Source organism: Aythya fuligula, chromosome 8 (genome assembly GCF_009819795.1).
Source record: "Aythya fuligula isolate bAytFul2 chromosome 8, bAytFul2.pri, whole genome shotgun sequence".
NCBI lineage: Eukaryota > Metazoa > Chordata > Aves > Anseriformes > Anatidae > Aythya > Aythya fuligula.
In genome coordinates this window covers 2,147,698-2,162,789 of record NC_045566.1, presented here as the reverse complement: position 1 = coordinate 2,162,789, position 15,092 = coordinate 2,147,698, and the positions used below count along the sequence as shown (strand labels likewise).

Sequence of the window (15,092 nt, the reverse complement as noted above, 5' to 3'; positions counted from 1 at the left end):
ATTTTAGCCAAGGAAAAGCCTCAAGTTAATTGTGCTGTGTGTGCATGCTTATCTGGAAGAGTCAGAACTATTTGGCTTAATGGGACTGTGTGAAACACTCCCATGTGGATTCGGTAGATTTCTTCAACGGTGTAGAAAGATCACCAGCATTGAAAACATATGCTTGGTTTCTGCAAATAGACCACTAATAGGTGATAAGTGTTCTTTCACTTTTAAAAAATACAGCGTTGTGATTCAATATAATACAGCAAGATGATCTGAGTAAGTTTTGCTGCTTCCAGACACACAAGTTGGGGGTCCTTACTAGGAAAGGTGCAGCTTGATAGTAACAGAGGTAGTGGTAGTAGAGCCCCCTTACTTCTTGTCAGTTTGTAAAATCCAAGTAATATTTTAAAAGATATCATCCCCGCCCCACACCCAAAAAACCTTCTACTATGTTTTGTTTTTAAATTCAGTGCTAGCCATTCTACCATAACAAACTGTCGAATGCACAGTTGGTTTTGCTGCTAGGTGTTGTACAGGTGATAGGTTCCAAAAATGGTGACAGGAGAAGGGGTGCATTTTGTAATTACAGGAGAAGGTGGGTTTTTGTCTTGTTTTCTTTTAATGGAGGCAGCTACTTTTTTTATTCTCTAAAGCACCAGCTGTGCCTGGTTCCATGCAGGACGTGGCAGTCAGCGCTGTGGATGTTGACCTTTTAGTCTGCTCTGAATTCTCAGCCCTGCTGTTTTATGTTCCAGGCTACAGCACTATGAGTCCTCAGGAAGACAGTGAAAATCCTCCATGCAACAACGATCCGTTGTCAGCTGGTGTTGATGTTGGAAACCATGATGAAGACTTAGACCTGGATACCCCACCTCAAACAGCTGCCCTGCTGAGTCACAAGTTTCACCACTACCGTTTGCACCACCCAACTCTTCACCACAGCCACCATTTACAGGCCGCAGTCACGGTACACACTGTGGATGCAGAATGCTAATGAACAACAAAAGAAAGAAAACTGGTGAACAACGATCCATGCAGCACTGGGCAGCCTTGTTCTGTGCTTTTTACCAGGAACAATTTAGCTAACTTCCTGAGTAAATTGTTAGGCATAAAGCTTTACATTTTTATAAATGTAAGGTTGGCTCAGAACTGGAAGGGAAATGTGCTTGATGAATGGACCTGCCATAACATTTAATAAAACGGAGCAGGAGGCACATTAGACCTCCAAAAACAGGGATGCAAGTTTATACAGCAGCTGAAGCTTTGGAAGCCCTGTTATGCTGAGCCAAGAGAAGAGAGAGCTTAAAAGAGCCAGAGATGATTTGGTTTCCTTAACTGGAAGAGCAGAAAACTCTGCAGCTGACTAAAAAGGTGCCAGACAGAGAGGGCGGGGGAAAAGCCTGTCGGGTTCTCTGCAGTTTTTTTGCTTGTCGAAAGTTCGTTGCTCAGACAATTGCTGTATGGAACCTGGGACAATGCATCTCAAGATTTTTAAGTAAAGGATTATTTTTCTACTATTTATTGAACTTGAAACTCTGGGGGGAGGGAGAGGAGAAAACATGTTAGCAATTTTCAACAACTACCACATATATTCTCTGATGGTGAAGTGGTTCTTCTGAGGAAGACGTCTGTTTCTTATTAGCTGATATTCATCCACTGCCCCACTCTGCAAAAGGGAAAATGAAGAAGTAGTCTCTGACGTGTTTACATTATGAATGCTTTCTTCTCCACAATTGTTTTCTGTAAATTTTACAACCGGATTTACATTACAGTATTTTCTTCCTATTTGCAGAGGAGAAATCCTGTACTTTGTTACTAAAATTCTGAGAATTCTGCCCATAAATCTCTCCATCTTAACCTCTTTGGTCATCCTTAAAGGATTCCTTTTTTTAAAGTAACAAAGGGTTTATTTAGCTTTGGTTACCGGAGAATTCCAAATGAAATCTGTGCCATTTTTGTGTTTCTTTAGGAAACTGTCAGGATCAGAAGTAGGGATAAACCAGTGTTTTGTACAACTTGGGTTACTGTGGAAGGTATCTTTTTGAAATCATAATTATAAGCTGCTGCTGTTTGTCTGGAATTTAACATTGCTTGGTAATTCAAACGAAGATTAATCAATCTGTCTACAACACAGGGCATCATAATTATAAATTAGTTTTAAATCACAGTGTTGTACTTTAGATTCACATTTTGTGATTACAGTGATATAAAAACATTCTTGCACTGTGCATATGATAAACATCCATTTATATGTAGTTTTTTTAAATCACTTGTTTTAATTAATATGGTACTTAATACTGTATTATGTAAAAAAAAAATTGGTTCTTAAACATTACGGTAAAATAACTATATGTGTGATACCAGGATACCCCTTTATACTATGTATAAATTTAAAATCTCTAGTGAAATAAACTGTATATAACGTATAGTTCTGTGGATAACTGGCTAGATTGATATTATTTGGTCTCAATTTCCTTTAATTTTCTGGCTGAATGAGTGCTGCAGCAGGAATGAAGCATTTTATCAGGTTCCTCTTGGTTTTATCTTGAAAGATCTAAGCTTTACATATAAATGACAGTATGATGTATGATTTAATTTTTTTTTCTTTTTTTAGCCTGTTATTGTTTGGGAAGTGAATAATTTTGAAGTGGTCGGTGACTCTGTAGGCTCACCGAAGCTAATTGTTTATTTTTTCTTATGTGTTACTGAAAAGTCAGATGCATTGGATTTGTCATTCTGCTGTGTTTTGTGTAAGAGGGGGTTGTGTTTGTTTTTTTTTTCATTTGGTTGTTGTTTTTTTTGCTGAGACAGCTGTACAAATCTATTAAGCACCATTTTATGTTTTCAAAGGGCTGAATCTGATCTCCTGTAACAGTTTATGGTTCAATCTGTAGACCCAACTTGCTAGAATCTCCAATTTTGAATCCAAAATGACGCTGGCTGTTGGGCAGTGCACAAAGTGGTTGTTTTTTCAGGTTTGACTTTTAAAATAAAATGGATTTTCTTAATGTCACTGCTTGGCCAAACAAAAACATGCACAGCCAAGAGGCAAAATTTGTAAGCATGAAGGGAAAATAACTTTCAATGTGGAAACTGTTGAACTATGTGTAAGTTTAATAGGAGTTTGTGTAAAACACCAAGCAAAATGCTTTGTTGATGCGTCCTAGTCCTGCAGCACTCATAAAGGTGATTTCATTAAGGTTCAGAGGTAAATGAGATTTGAAGTTCTAGCCAGGACTTCATCTGCTTGAATCCATGAATGTAATAACAGAAGGCTTTCAGCCAAAAGTTGTTGCTACGTGACAGAAGTGTCCCCGGAATTTACCGACTTGTAAAACAGAATTTAAATTTTATCTTGTCCATCTACATGTGAAAGAATCTCACTGTGCTGTGCAAGTTCTTGAAATCAAGTATTTTCTCCCCAGTAATAGTTTTTTTTTTAGGGCAAGCAACATTAGAATTGTTCTCTTGCATATAATATAACAAAAAATAAAGAAAAGTGCACCTTTGGCTAGATCTGCACTTGCCTGCCTGCTCTGATGCCAGTCTTAATTTACACCAGGTAAGTTATGGAGCATGTCTGTAGTGCAAAACAAATCATTGAGTCCCTATCTACTTAAATAAGAGTGTTCTCAGATTGTATCGAATACACTATTAACCTTGCAATGTCCATACCCAGCCACACGGGCATATTCTGTACTTTTTTTAAGTGTAAGAAACCACAGTAGTTCAAAATGTTAGAAAGTAGTATGGAAACAAGCACATAAAGTGTAGAACACAATAGGTCAAAATACCTTTCTTAAAATCCAAGCAAAACCAAAATAATTACTTCCTTGACTAAAATACTGTTTCAGTGGAGAGATTGTGGTGGTGGTGGTGGTGTTAGAATTATGTGCTGGGCAGAAAGTGTGTGCAGTGCTCTCTGCAGCCCTGCCAGAAATTATCTGTTATAACGTTGCTCTTTGAACAGCTATCAAAAAGTCCAAGCCATCAAAAGCCCTTTGCCTTTATCTTGCTTTTTATTTTACCTTTATTTTTTTATGAGCCACATCTCATCGCTGTTTCATCGCTTTTGTTCTAGGACATACAGACTGTTCCTGATTCATGGGGTCTGGACAGCCTTGCTTACGCCTGAAGTAATGAGAAGAGACGAAGCTGTTGCTATTAAGGAGTAATTAAGGAAAAAATACACATCTAGAGGTGTGTCAGGTCACAAATTCAAGTGCTGACAGCTAACCTTGTTACAGGAGGAATACATTTAACGCTGATAAGGACACTGCTGTTCATTGACGTAGTCAAGGTTTCTAAGAAGCTGCATGATAGCACCACCAGTTTTATTGCAGGCACTGCCGCCGTGGCCTTCTCTCCCCGTAATTATTTTATTGTGTTGACTGAGGAACAAAATGAGCAGTTATTTGCCTGACATGGATTTGTATCCTGTATCTTCCTTACCTATAACTGGTAGATATCATGGCCATTGTTTTTTTTTACTTGTTTCATTTCTGAAACGTAATTGTCTTATTTTCCTGTATGTTTTCCTTCATTCTTCCAGGTAAAAAAAAAAAAAAAGTTGAAGTTTTTTTTCTGAGATTACAATGAGTTTTGCCTTTGGTTTGCATTCACTAGAGATAAATAGACTTAATGCTGTCAGTCTGGGAGCACTGCAGTGTATTGACTTTTCCTATACGTAACAAGCAGGTTATCCATCTACAAAACCAGTTAGCCTGCATAGAGATGGAAGCTGTTCACATGTTCAGAATACGCTGCTTCTAAATGAATTGAGACTCTTTTTTTGAATTTGTTTACATTATTGTCTTGATAAAAATGTGATTTGGAAAGAAGAGTATGTTACGTTTGGCTCACGAACACTTTATAAGGCCACTTACACCATGAAATATTATCTTTACCCTTGCCCTTTGCAATGAGAGAGGACAGGCAAGAATTCATCAGATGTTCACATGGGCAGTAGTTATGACTATAACTGGACAAAATGAGATCTCTAGCTTTCAAAGACTTTATTCTGTAAAGGAACCCAGAAATGGTGATGAGGAGGGAAAGTATATTTGTCAGAGCAGAATTTATCGCACAGCTGGCACCAAATAGGGAAGAGGGGAGAAAATAGGGTGCAAAAGTCCTGGGTCGAGTTAAGAGAGTGCAGGTAATCCAAAAGGCTGTATGCAAGTATAAAGATTAGTTTGCAGCATTTGGAGCTCTTACATACCAATTCCATTTGTTTTCCAAAAAAGAATCCCAGCTCTGGCTGGGATTTTCAAAGGAGCCTGCCCTAAGCTTTCAACTCTTTTGTCATTCGGTGATGTTTGGAATATTAATCCCTCCAGCAGTTAATTTGGTAACTGTTAGTTTGTTTTTCTGTACGATGTCCCCTTTGCCATTGATCCTAACTATGAAAAAATAATAGAAATGTCAGAGTGTTTCACACTACTTATTTGCAGCGTGTCTCTGTGATGAGACGTAATTATTGTGTTTCCTTGATGTGCTCTGAACTGAGTCACGGAAGGACCTTGGCCCAGAAGGGCTTGTGTCCCTGAAGCCAAGGCTACAGTGGAATTCAGACACTCAAGTCCAAGAGTGAAGTCCTCCAAACCCTGCCTCGTTAGCAAAGTGCCAAACATAACTGGTATGTTGGCCAGTGCTTGCACAGAATTGCTGCCAGAAGAGCCTGATGCTTCCCTGCCCCTGCACGATTTACACTGCCTGCTTCGGATGGTGCTTTTCGAGGCTGGGGTACACAAAACCTCTGCCTGGGAACTCGAAGGAGCCTGAATTGGCAGGAATTTAGAGCATATCCAGCACGATGTGAAGAGCAGTTTCCCAAAGTGACTTACTGACTTTGCATAGCAGCCTGCACCAGGCACAGGGTAAACCTCTTCTGTCTCTTCTGCAAACTTCCACAAGACTTTTCAGTGAATAGTTGATCTAGTAATATATTCAGGGGGAAAAAAGCATCCAAAGTACAAAAGGAAGGGTTTCCTTCAAATGATCAGATCTACTCTGCTTTAACCAAGGCACTTTTATGCCCATCAGAAAGTGACGGCTGATAGCAGTTAGCCATACTGGCGGCCTGAGTGGAGAAGTACAAACTTGGTGTCAGGCTGAATATTCATTAGGTCTGGAATTTTTACCTTCAGCTCAAAGACAAATCATAATGGCCTCATCTACATTCTGTGGAAAAAAAAATAACTTTTTATTCCTGGGCTGGCTTCATCAGTGGTAGCAGTAAATAGTGCTGCTCTAAGAAGGTGGGAGCCAGCAGTTACCATTATGTTTTGCTCTGTTTTTATTTTACGTTTTTATAGTTGACACTGGCAAAACCACCAGCTTCTTGGAGCACTGCCTGAAGAACTGCTCTCCACTGTTATTACCACTAATGGAACAAAAATAATGATAGCAAGGAAGGGAGACTGTTGGCCAAAAAGCATAGTCCAGGAGCTTTTCTACCCCACCCTGCACCTGGCAGCGAAGTGTGAGGGCATGAGTACAACATCTGCTCTGCTGCTAAAGTGAGTAACCTCAGTCTCCTAATCCATCGAGCCAGCTCTTTTTACAAGCAGTGTGTCTGCATGAAAAAATGTGAAGAAAGAGGTATTGCCATGCCATACAAAAGCTCTTGTAAAACTGGCAGGCTCTGCTCTGTAAGTGCAGGCAGCATAACAATGGGCTGGCCTTAGATTAGACTGCTAAGTATTTCCAGTTTGGTCAACATCGGTGGTTTTACTAATTTTAAAACTCTTCTGCCACACCTAGAGGTAATAAAAAGTCAGGCACTGAGATAGGTTGGCACTGAGAACAGCAGGAAACTGGGACCTTGGTCAGATGGTTTTTGTATACTTATTTTCAGTTTTCCAACTTTCTGACAGTTTTCAACATTTAAATAGCTTCTCGTATCAGTTCTCTTAGTGTACCGCATGTAGATCACACACAACTGGGAGAGATTAAATGCTGAGTAATTAAACTAGATAATCCCTGCAAAATAATATTAACCTCCCTAAGTGTGTTTATTTCATTTGCAGCTTAACTGAGGAAATCTCTCCAAGCAAGCCAAAACATGTTACTGTTCCAGCCCCTGCCAGGGAACCCAGATAACAGGAAGCGGATGGGTTTTTTTGCTCCCCATGAAAGCAGAATAAACACGGAGAAGTTAGTTTGACACTTTGGTGTGTTTATAGCAGAAAGTCATGTTGCATGACAGTTCCTATGGAAACCTTTTTATAACTGAATGGCAGAACACTTTAAACGCTCATAAATTTTTTAAGAACATGTTAGGAAAGTTTAGCTTGCGTTATATCCTCCATGCCAGTTTTCCATATTTAACAGGTTGCAGCATTCTTTAGGACAAAATGTTGTGGTGGTGGTTCAAGTCTCCAACCTCTACGAGCAGGGATAAATCACTGGCTGCTTTACCACATCAAAACAAACGGCTCATATGATGCCTGTTTCACTCTCAATACATACCAGCAATTCAGTCATTCATCTCGAAGATTTTCTTCAAGTTTATAATTAGCCAGGTCTGTAGGGGCTGTAAGAGAGACAGTGTGGAGATGTACTCATTTACATGTACACTAGTGAATGCTTTAATTGGGTATTAGGATTGCACTACTTTTTAATGTGAAATGGTTTCACGTTTTCCTGTGAATTATCAGCATTTGTTTCCAGTTCCTAGAAAACAGGTGCTTACAGAGAAGCTGAAGCAGAATGAGTCCAAACTATGGTTTGTAGCATATCAATAGGTCAGCCCACAAAAACACTCCAGGAACGAATGCTGGGTGGGCTGTACCTGCTTTTACTAGAAACCCAAAGAACATCACCTATTTTTATACTAAAATTGCCAAAATATACTTTCTGTCAATAAGCTGAATTTGAAATTGAGTCTGAATGAGGAAAAACAAAGCCTATGAAGGCAAGAGTGGTGATTTAAAGCAGGAGGAGAGTTGTTTTAGGAGGAGGTATTGCAGAGGTTCCAGCCTTCAGGGCCATTTATGGAAGAGGACTGGACTAACAGTTCCTTGATCCTACTGTCTTTCATTCTCCGTTATTATACAAGAAGCTGGATTTGTTTTGTGGCTTATTTTGACTTTTACTATGCTTTTACTATCTTTAAATATAACCTTCACGGTGATTTGCTAATGATACGCATGAAGCAACAAAGGTTATAAATTCTACTGCAAAGACCATGATTCCGAAAATAGCCCATTACGCTCCCCGTCAGTGTAATGGTTTCCTCGGAACAGTTACTCGCTTTATAAGTTATAGTTCTTCCTTCTTTTATCTTTACTGTTTATTTGCAGACCACTGTTACAGAATGGAAACTGAGATGTTGCTAACCAGTTCTGTTACTGACTTAATCCATCATTCCTAACGTACTTAGGAGCAGCGTTATTACCAAGTTTAATAGCTATCAAGTCCCACTTAAAAAGAAAATGTTCAGCTGCAGGCAGAGTTACTCGGCGTGTTTTTGTGTCTGTGTGGAGGAATGTTTCAGGAGTGCAGAAACATCCCATTTTTGGTCATACACTGCAGTACCTGACAAATTCCTCTGAACGTGTGAGCTCCATATGGTACAGACAAGGCACCCCAAGAGAAGCAGAGCAAAATACTGAAAATACTTGTTTGCTGTCTGCATCTCTGAACGAAGCATGTGGCTGCTGTGATCGCTGAGGCAATCTGTTGCCCATCTGGCATCTCTTAGACAAGAGATTGTCACAACTGGTGAGATGTGATTTGATGGACCTGAAGTCTGATCCTGTATTACTGCAATTCCTAAGTGCTCGGAGAACTAAACTTTAATCAAAATACCTCTGGTATTACAATGAGCTTAGCAGCTAATTGGGAAGACTGACCATGTCATAACACTTGTCTCAACAAAATTGCAGTCTAGACATGCTGAGTTACCCTAATGGTGAACTGGTGAATGAATTGTACAGGTGATATAAGTGAAGCTCGAAACGATGCTGCAGGGGAGTGTGATGAAGTTTTTGCCTCATCACAATACTGACGGTATCGGTTGCTTGTTGTGCTAAGTTGGTAATTTGATAAGAAATTTCATTTGTTGCTTAATGAACCACAGTTATAGTGTGACAATGATACACTGAGAATGCTGAATGTATTCAAATTTGTTAGGAAAAGGGTGAAAGGAACTCCTTGGGGCACCTCTGGTGCGTGTTGGAGGTAACTTGGACGTGAGATGAACACGTTGATTGAGTGCCTTCGTGATCGTGGCTGAACTAATTAATATTGTTGACATTCGAATCTACATCTTTGGGTTTCAAAATTGTAGTTTCCTAAAGAAACAAAAGGACTATCTAGAGGTTGAAACCATGGGGGTAATATAGACTAGAGAGAACAGCATTGTTTACACTTTGCTTACGTGAAATGGTTCTAGCAATCATGGATTTTAATGGACACTGGAATTTGCAGCAACTGATGGATTCCAGACCCTTGTTGCAGGAAAATTATCGTTTCAGGTTTTGGAAGACTGTTTGTATTTCTCTTTCGTATAAGAAACCAACTTTCCAAACAGCTTACGGAAACATTCCCAGTATAACCTATTCTTGAGAACCTAGCAGATATTAAAACTTCAGCTTTTATTTTATCTGCAGACATCTGAACCTGTTTGTACATTTGAACATGGACGCTTACATCTGAATGCAGCCGTAATTCAGAAAGGATGTGTGTGCCACAATTCTCTTCTAATGCTCTCGTCCCTTAATAAGTAAATAAAAGGCTTGTGTTTCTTAAAAGCTATAAAAGCATGGGTAAGTTAATTTTCAGCTTAGAAGAGCTACAAAAGCAACTCCTGTGGAAAGGTACACTATTCTTAATTAACAAGGAATTTAGTGAGCTACAAATAAATTACTGCAAAGTGGTTTATCTCTAATAGCATCAAGCTAGCAACCAATGTTATGCTTGCAGATCACTCTACTTTTCCAGTATTTAGGGGTTTTTTGCTTATGCAGCAAACTTGAAACCAAATGGAAGTTCCCTAGCAAACTGAGGACTTTTTAGAGTGCAAAACAACACGTAGGGCTTTGATTTGAAAGCAACAGAAAGTAACTGTACTCATACAAACATTTGCATACATGTAGAAGGATGATCTGTAACCAACAGCAGGAAATTCTTTAGGGAAAATACGTACATGCATCCTCTGCTGAGTACAGCTGTATTGGTGGAGGCTCTTACCACTTGCATTTCATCGTGGGTTGCTCAGCACCACCCTCCTGAAGAGGTTTCTCGGTCCTGTGGATGCAGCAGCACAGAGGCTCGTGAGAGGGTTCCTGTGGTGGTTTTACCGTGCTGGGCAGCTGAACGCCAAAACTGCGCTCTCACTCCCTTTCCTTAGATGAGGAGGGGAAGAAGTAAAGTAAAGAATAACTCACGGGGTTGAGATAAGGATAGCTTAATTAAAGGGAAAAAATAATAATTATTAAGGAGAGATTATTAACTAAACAATTTAACTAAAAGGGGAAAAAAAGGGAGAGGGGGAAAGGGGAAAAAAAAAATAAAGGCTTTGTAGAAACTCAGAGGAAAGAAATTACTCTCTACTTACCACAAATGAGTGATGATTGACGTCTTTGAAGCAGGGCCTCAACGCATGTAGCCAGTGTTTGGGAGAAGGACCAACGTTTTCCCAACGAGAGCCCACCCCTCCCCTCTTCTTCCTGTTTCCACCTTTTATTGCTGAGTGTGACACCACATGGTATGGAATAGCCTTTGGTTGCTTTAGGTCAGCTGCCCTGGGGATGTTTCATGTCAGCTCTCACGGCAAGGGTTAGCAAGGACTGGTAAAGCTTGCAGTGTGTTTTCTGTGCTAGCAGTTATAGAGAGCAAAGCTGAGAGCTACGATGGCTGATCTGAAGAGGCAGCAGCCAAAATCCACTCTGGACAGTAACCTGTGACACCCACCTGGTCTTTTGGCACTTACGGCAGAAACTATATGGTGAAATGGGAGGATTCCCGAGGGCAGAAGATTAACTTGTGAAATAAGATAATTGCGTATCTAATACATTGATATTTCTGTGGAGATTCAGAGGAGGCTGAGCTGTTGGTTTGCACCATCTCTATTGTGTTAACGTACCCACAGGTGCTCTGTCGGGGCACCAAAGGACCTGGGTGTTTTACTTACTTCGATTGTTTTACATCAAATACCATCTTAATTCTCCAGGCACCTGTTGGATGGTGTATTGTAGTTCAAAACAGGCATGACATTTCTGTTCAAAAAGGAGTATTTTCTTGAGTCAAACTGGTTGTTGCTGCTGATGCGTGTTTAGCTGATTTTGGCTGTCACATAAGGTGCTGCACGGCCTCCTTTCCTGTCCCTTTTCATGGACCATCTCCGTGGACGATGGCAACGTCTTCAAACTTTTCTGCTCTCATCCTGCAGCACTTCATAGCAGCCTTATAGTGCAGGCAGCTCTGTAGCCTACCTGTGCAATGCGAACTGCCTGCATACAGAATGAACTGTGAGCACTGCAAGGAAAAGAAAAAAAAAAAAAAAGTGAACATTTTTAGCTGTAAAATGTGGTCTTTTAAATATGTATTTCTAGGTAAGAAAAATGCTTGCTTTTCCTTGGAGCTATTCAGAACTAATAGTGCAGTAGGTTTATTTTTGCCATTAGAACTACTAACTTCTGAAATACTTTTAGCAATGCACTTTTGACTTGCATTCAGGTACACCTGCAGCCTATCAAAAAACAAACAAAAAAAAAGCCAGACAACTTTTGAGAAGGTAATCATTGTAGGTAGGATTAATTATCAGTAACGCACAGGTGATTCAGCGTGCCCACATTCAAGAATTAATGGGATAATTAATTACTCTATTCAGCTTCACTAAGCTGTGTAATGTTTGAGCAGAACCATAATTTATACTCCGGTTGCTTAATCTGGCAGGTGTTTCTGAGGAGGTAGTTACGTGTTGCAGTATTCTTAGCAAAGTGATTCAACAATTTATATCGCATAATTTACGATATGACTTGGAAATGTTTTCAGAAGACGGTATCACGTCTTTAATTTCAGAGCTTGACCTGAAAATCAATTTGTAAACACTTACTAACAGCCTTTTCAGTCGTTACTTTCTTTATTTTATTTTTTTTAAATCTTTTGCAAGGGTAATTTTATAGTACTATTAATAATTAATACATCCATAGGCATAAGAAACGTATACTTCAGCTTATACTCATCAGCCTCGCCTGATTCTGTAGATCAGTTCTCACACTAATAATGTGTTAAAATATTTTTTCCTGTTTTGTGGTTTAAGTATGAAGGCTAAGCTAATGTTGTTCAGACAGGCTGAATCTGGTAGCTCTAAAATGCTTCCATGGTAAATACATGAACTGTTTATAACTGTTCTTCGTGCTTTGGATTTCCAACAATTGGTTAAACATAATGCAGATGTGGAAGGAAAAGGAACACTACCTGTTTAAAGAAATCAGGGAAAAGGAAACTCTTAACAGAAGCTTTTTAGCTCTATTTCTTTTGTCAGCAACAACACCAAAAGAAAAAAAAAAAAAAAAAAAAAGAAGAAAAAAAAAGCCTGAGTGTTGATTGCTCAGTAGTTTTAAAATTAATTTTTAAAAGTAATGAAGGTCCTATATTCTTTGTAGTCTTAACTTGCAAGCTTTGGCTTAGACCAAAGCAAATTTCTAAAATCACTATAGGTATTTGCCAGGTTTTTGTTTCCTGTAGCTGGTAACCCAGTCTGTAAAATGGCACATCAAACTTAGGAAAATCTAATTCTGGATTAAATTCTTCTCTGATAAGGATGTGTTCATGCATACCCATTTCGATTCAAAGCATGTTTCAAATTTCCTTTTTAAGACTACTGTTTTTCAGTTTGGATTTTCAGGTTTGGAGATTTTCTTTTGCTCTTTGTGGTCAGGCTCGTATCTAAAAATGGGTACAACTATTTAAATTATTCTTCATTCATTTATAGCTACGATGACAACGTTAAACAGCTAAATTTATTGCATTGTAAATGGCATTGCAAGTAACTGTTATGGAGAAATTAGGTTTCCAAGAAAACACATTTTTTTTGATGCACCAACTAAGACCATGAACTGTTCTTAAAGATGGAGGCTTCATAGAGGGAAAACCTTCTTTTAGGGTGACCTCCAGAACTGCTTTCCTCCAGGAGGGATGTTGCCCTTGGCTTCTTTGTGTGCCCGCTGCCCTCTCTGTGCCTGCATGGCCCTCATCACAGCGTGCCTTGCCACAAGAGGGTGACTTTTGTGCCACAAGCGCGGCGCCCAGGGTTTGGTTTACCCATTTGGATGTTCTGTAATTTGTTTGGTATGCTTCTGATGAAGAACAAAATTAGAACAAGATCATCTTGGGCTAGCACGCCCGCTACCCCTCTACCCACTGATGGAGAACTTGGGCCCGTCCAACATCTGCTTTATTTTGCTGTTGCCCTGCAGTTCGGTGCCAAAGGCAGAGTTGGACTGAAGGAAGATAGCAGCAGAGGGACTTTGGGGTGATGAACCCATGGTGGCAAGGACGAGCCCTTTTATGCCAGGGCTATTGTTCAGACCTCGGGGGCTCTTGGGGGCTTCCCCAGCACCCCAGGAGTGTTCACATCCATCCCCAAACCCTGCCTCAGAGGAGTTAATGGGGGAAACAAACGCTGCTCGGGGGCCTCGCACTCTGAGGCGAGCTCCTTCAGCTTCGCCCCTCACGGGGCTGCCCCTCACGGGTGCTCCGCCGCTCTCGGCCTCCCCCAGCGGGGGCAGGGCGAAGGCAGTCGGGGCGGATCCCGGCCGGGCCGGGGGCGGGCAGCACGGCGGGGGCTGGCGGGGCCGCCGGGGCCCCACCGGCGGCCGTGCCCCGCGGCTCCCCCGCCGCCCTCCCAGCGCCGCGGCGGCTCCCCCTCAGCTCGGGCCGGGCGGCGCTGCAAGATGGCGGCGGCAGCCGAGCGCGGAGCGGAGCTGCCCGCGGAGGAGGCGCCGCCGCCGCTGCTGCCCCCATTGCCGCGGGGGGCTCGGCCGCCGCCCCCCAGCCCCGAGGAGGTGGCGAGGCGCTTGGCCAGCACCCGGAGGGAGCTGAGCAACAGGCGCAAGATCCTGCTGAGGAACCTGCCGGCCGAGAGCAGCAGCCAGGTGCGGCTGGGAGAAGGGGGGGTGCGATGGGAGCTGCTCCCCCGAGGGGGGGGGGGGTGGCCGTGAGGGAGGCTCGGGGCTGCCTCATCGCGGCTCTGTCGCGACCGAGGGGAGCCCCGGCTGCTCCTCCCGGGCTTTGTTAGCGCTGGAGGCGGCCCCGCTCTGCATCCCCTCTGAGGGGGCTCCGGGGCAGCTTGGTTTAATCGCTTTGTCGGGTTTTGGGGCACCTGCATGGCTGTGGGGTCGCTGGGTTCGTGCACAAGGTGAAACCTGGGGTTAGGGCTTTTGTTCCGAGCCGCTCCCCGCGTCCCTTCCCTTTCCTTCCCCGAGCGCGAGGAATTTGGTTGCCCGCGGGGAGGTGCAGTGAGGACTCTTCTCGGCAGCTCCCAAAGGGCCGCTCATTTTGGGGAGAAAATGCCAAAGATCCGCGTAACTCGACCCACAGCGTGCTCACCGCCATGCCTGCGTGCCGGGTGCCTTCGGTCTGCGTGGCCGTAGGTGCTCACCCACTCAGAAAGGATGATTTCGCCGTGATCCGAGGTGGTGCTTTACTTGCAGAGCCTCGCTGCCATGTGTGGCGACCTCGCGAGCTCATCGATAACAAGTTCTCGCTAACTCACAACCTGGAAAACCTCACTTATCCTCGTCTTCTCTTCAAGAAGCTGCCAGGCACGGCTGCTGGCACAGGGGCTTGCTGCTGTATCCCCAGCTGCTTGCTGCCCCTGCCTGGCACGGCATCGCTGTCAGACACCCAAGCGGGTGTACGACTCCCTCTTGTTCCACACAGCAGGTGCTTCGTGAATTCACCTCAATTCGCCAGTGATCTGGTTAAAAACACAGCTCATGAGCACCGAAACCATCAACTTTGATGCTGCTTGGTCAGACAAAGACTGCTGCAAGGAAGCGTTAGCGTGAAGGTCCGATTTGGCAACCGTGCAGCACTGTGGGAGTTTGCCATTTTGTTTTGGCGACTTAAAAGTAGCACTTTGGTGGCTTTCT

The 15,092-nt window shown here is 42.3% G+C and overlaps 2 protein-coding genes across 2 annotated transcripts in view; both read left to right on the top strand.

Annotated features, from left to right (window-relative positions):
• The window catches only part of CACHD1 (cache domain containing 1), a 94,424-nt gene extending 92,146 nt beyond the window's left edge, over positions 1 to 2,278 (top strand). The window contains exon 28 of the mRNA XM_032192219.1: positions 741 to 2,278. Coding sequence (XP_032048110.1) covers positions 741 to 979 — 239 coding nt within the window. The 3' untranslated portion in view covers positions 980 to 2,278. The remainder of the gene's footprint in view (positions 1 to 740) is intronic.
• Positions 2,279 to 10,844: 8,566 nt separating this feature from the next.
• Positions 10,845 to 15,092, top strand: part of RAVER2 (ribonucleoprotein, PTB binding 2) — a 38,385-nt gene continuing 34,137 nt past the window's right edge. Inside the window, exons 1-2 of the mRNA XM_032192218.1 lie at positions 10,845 to 10,887; positions 13,870 to 14,093. Of these exons, the coding sequence (XP_032048109.1) occupies positions 10,845 to 10,887; positions 13,870 to 14,093 (267 nt within the window). The remainder of the gene's footprint in view (positions 10,888 to 13,869; positions 14,094 to 15,092) is intronic.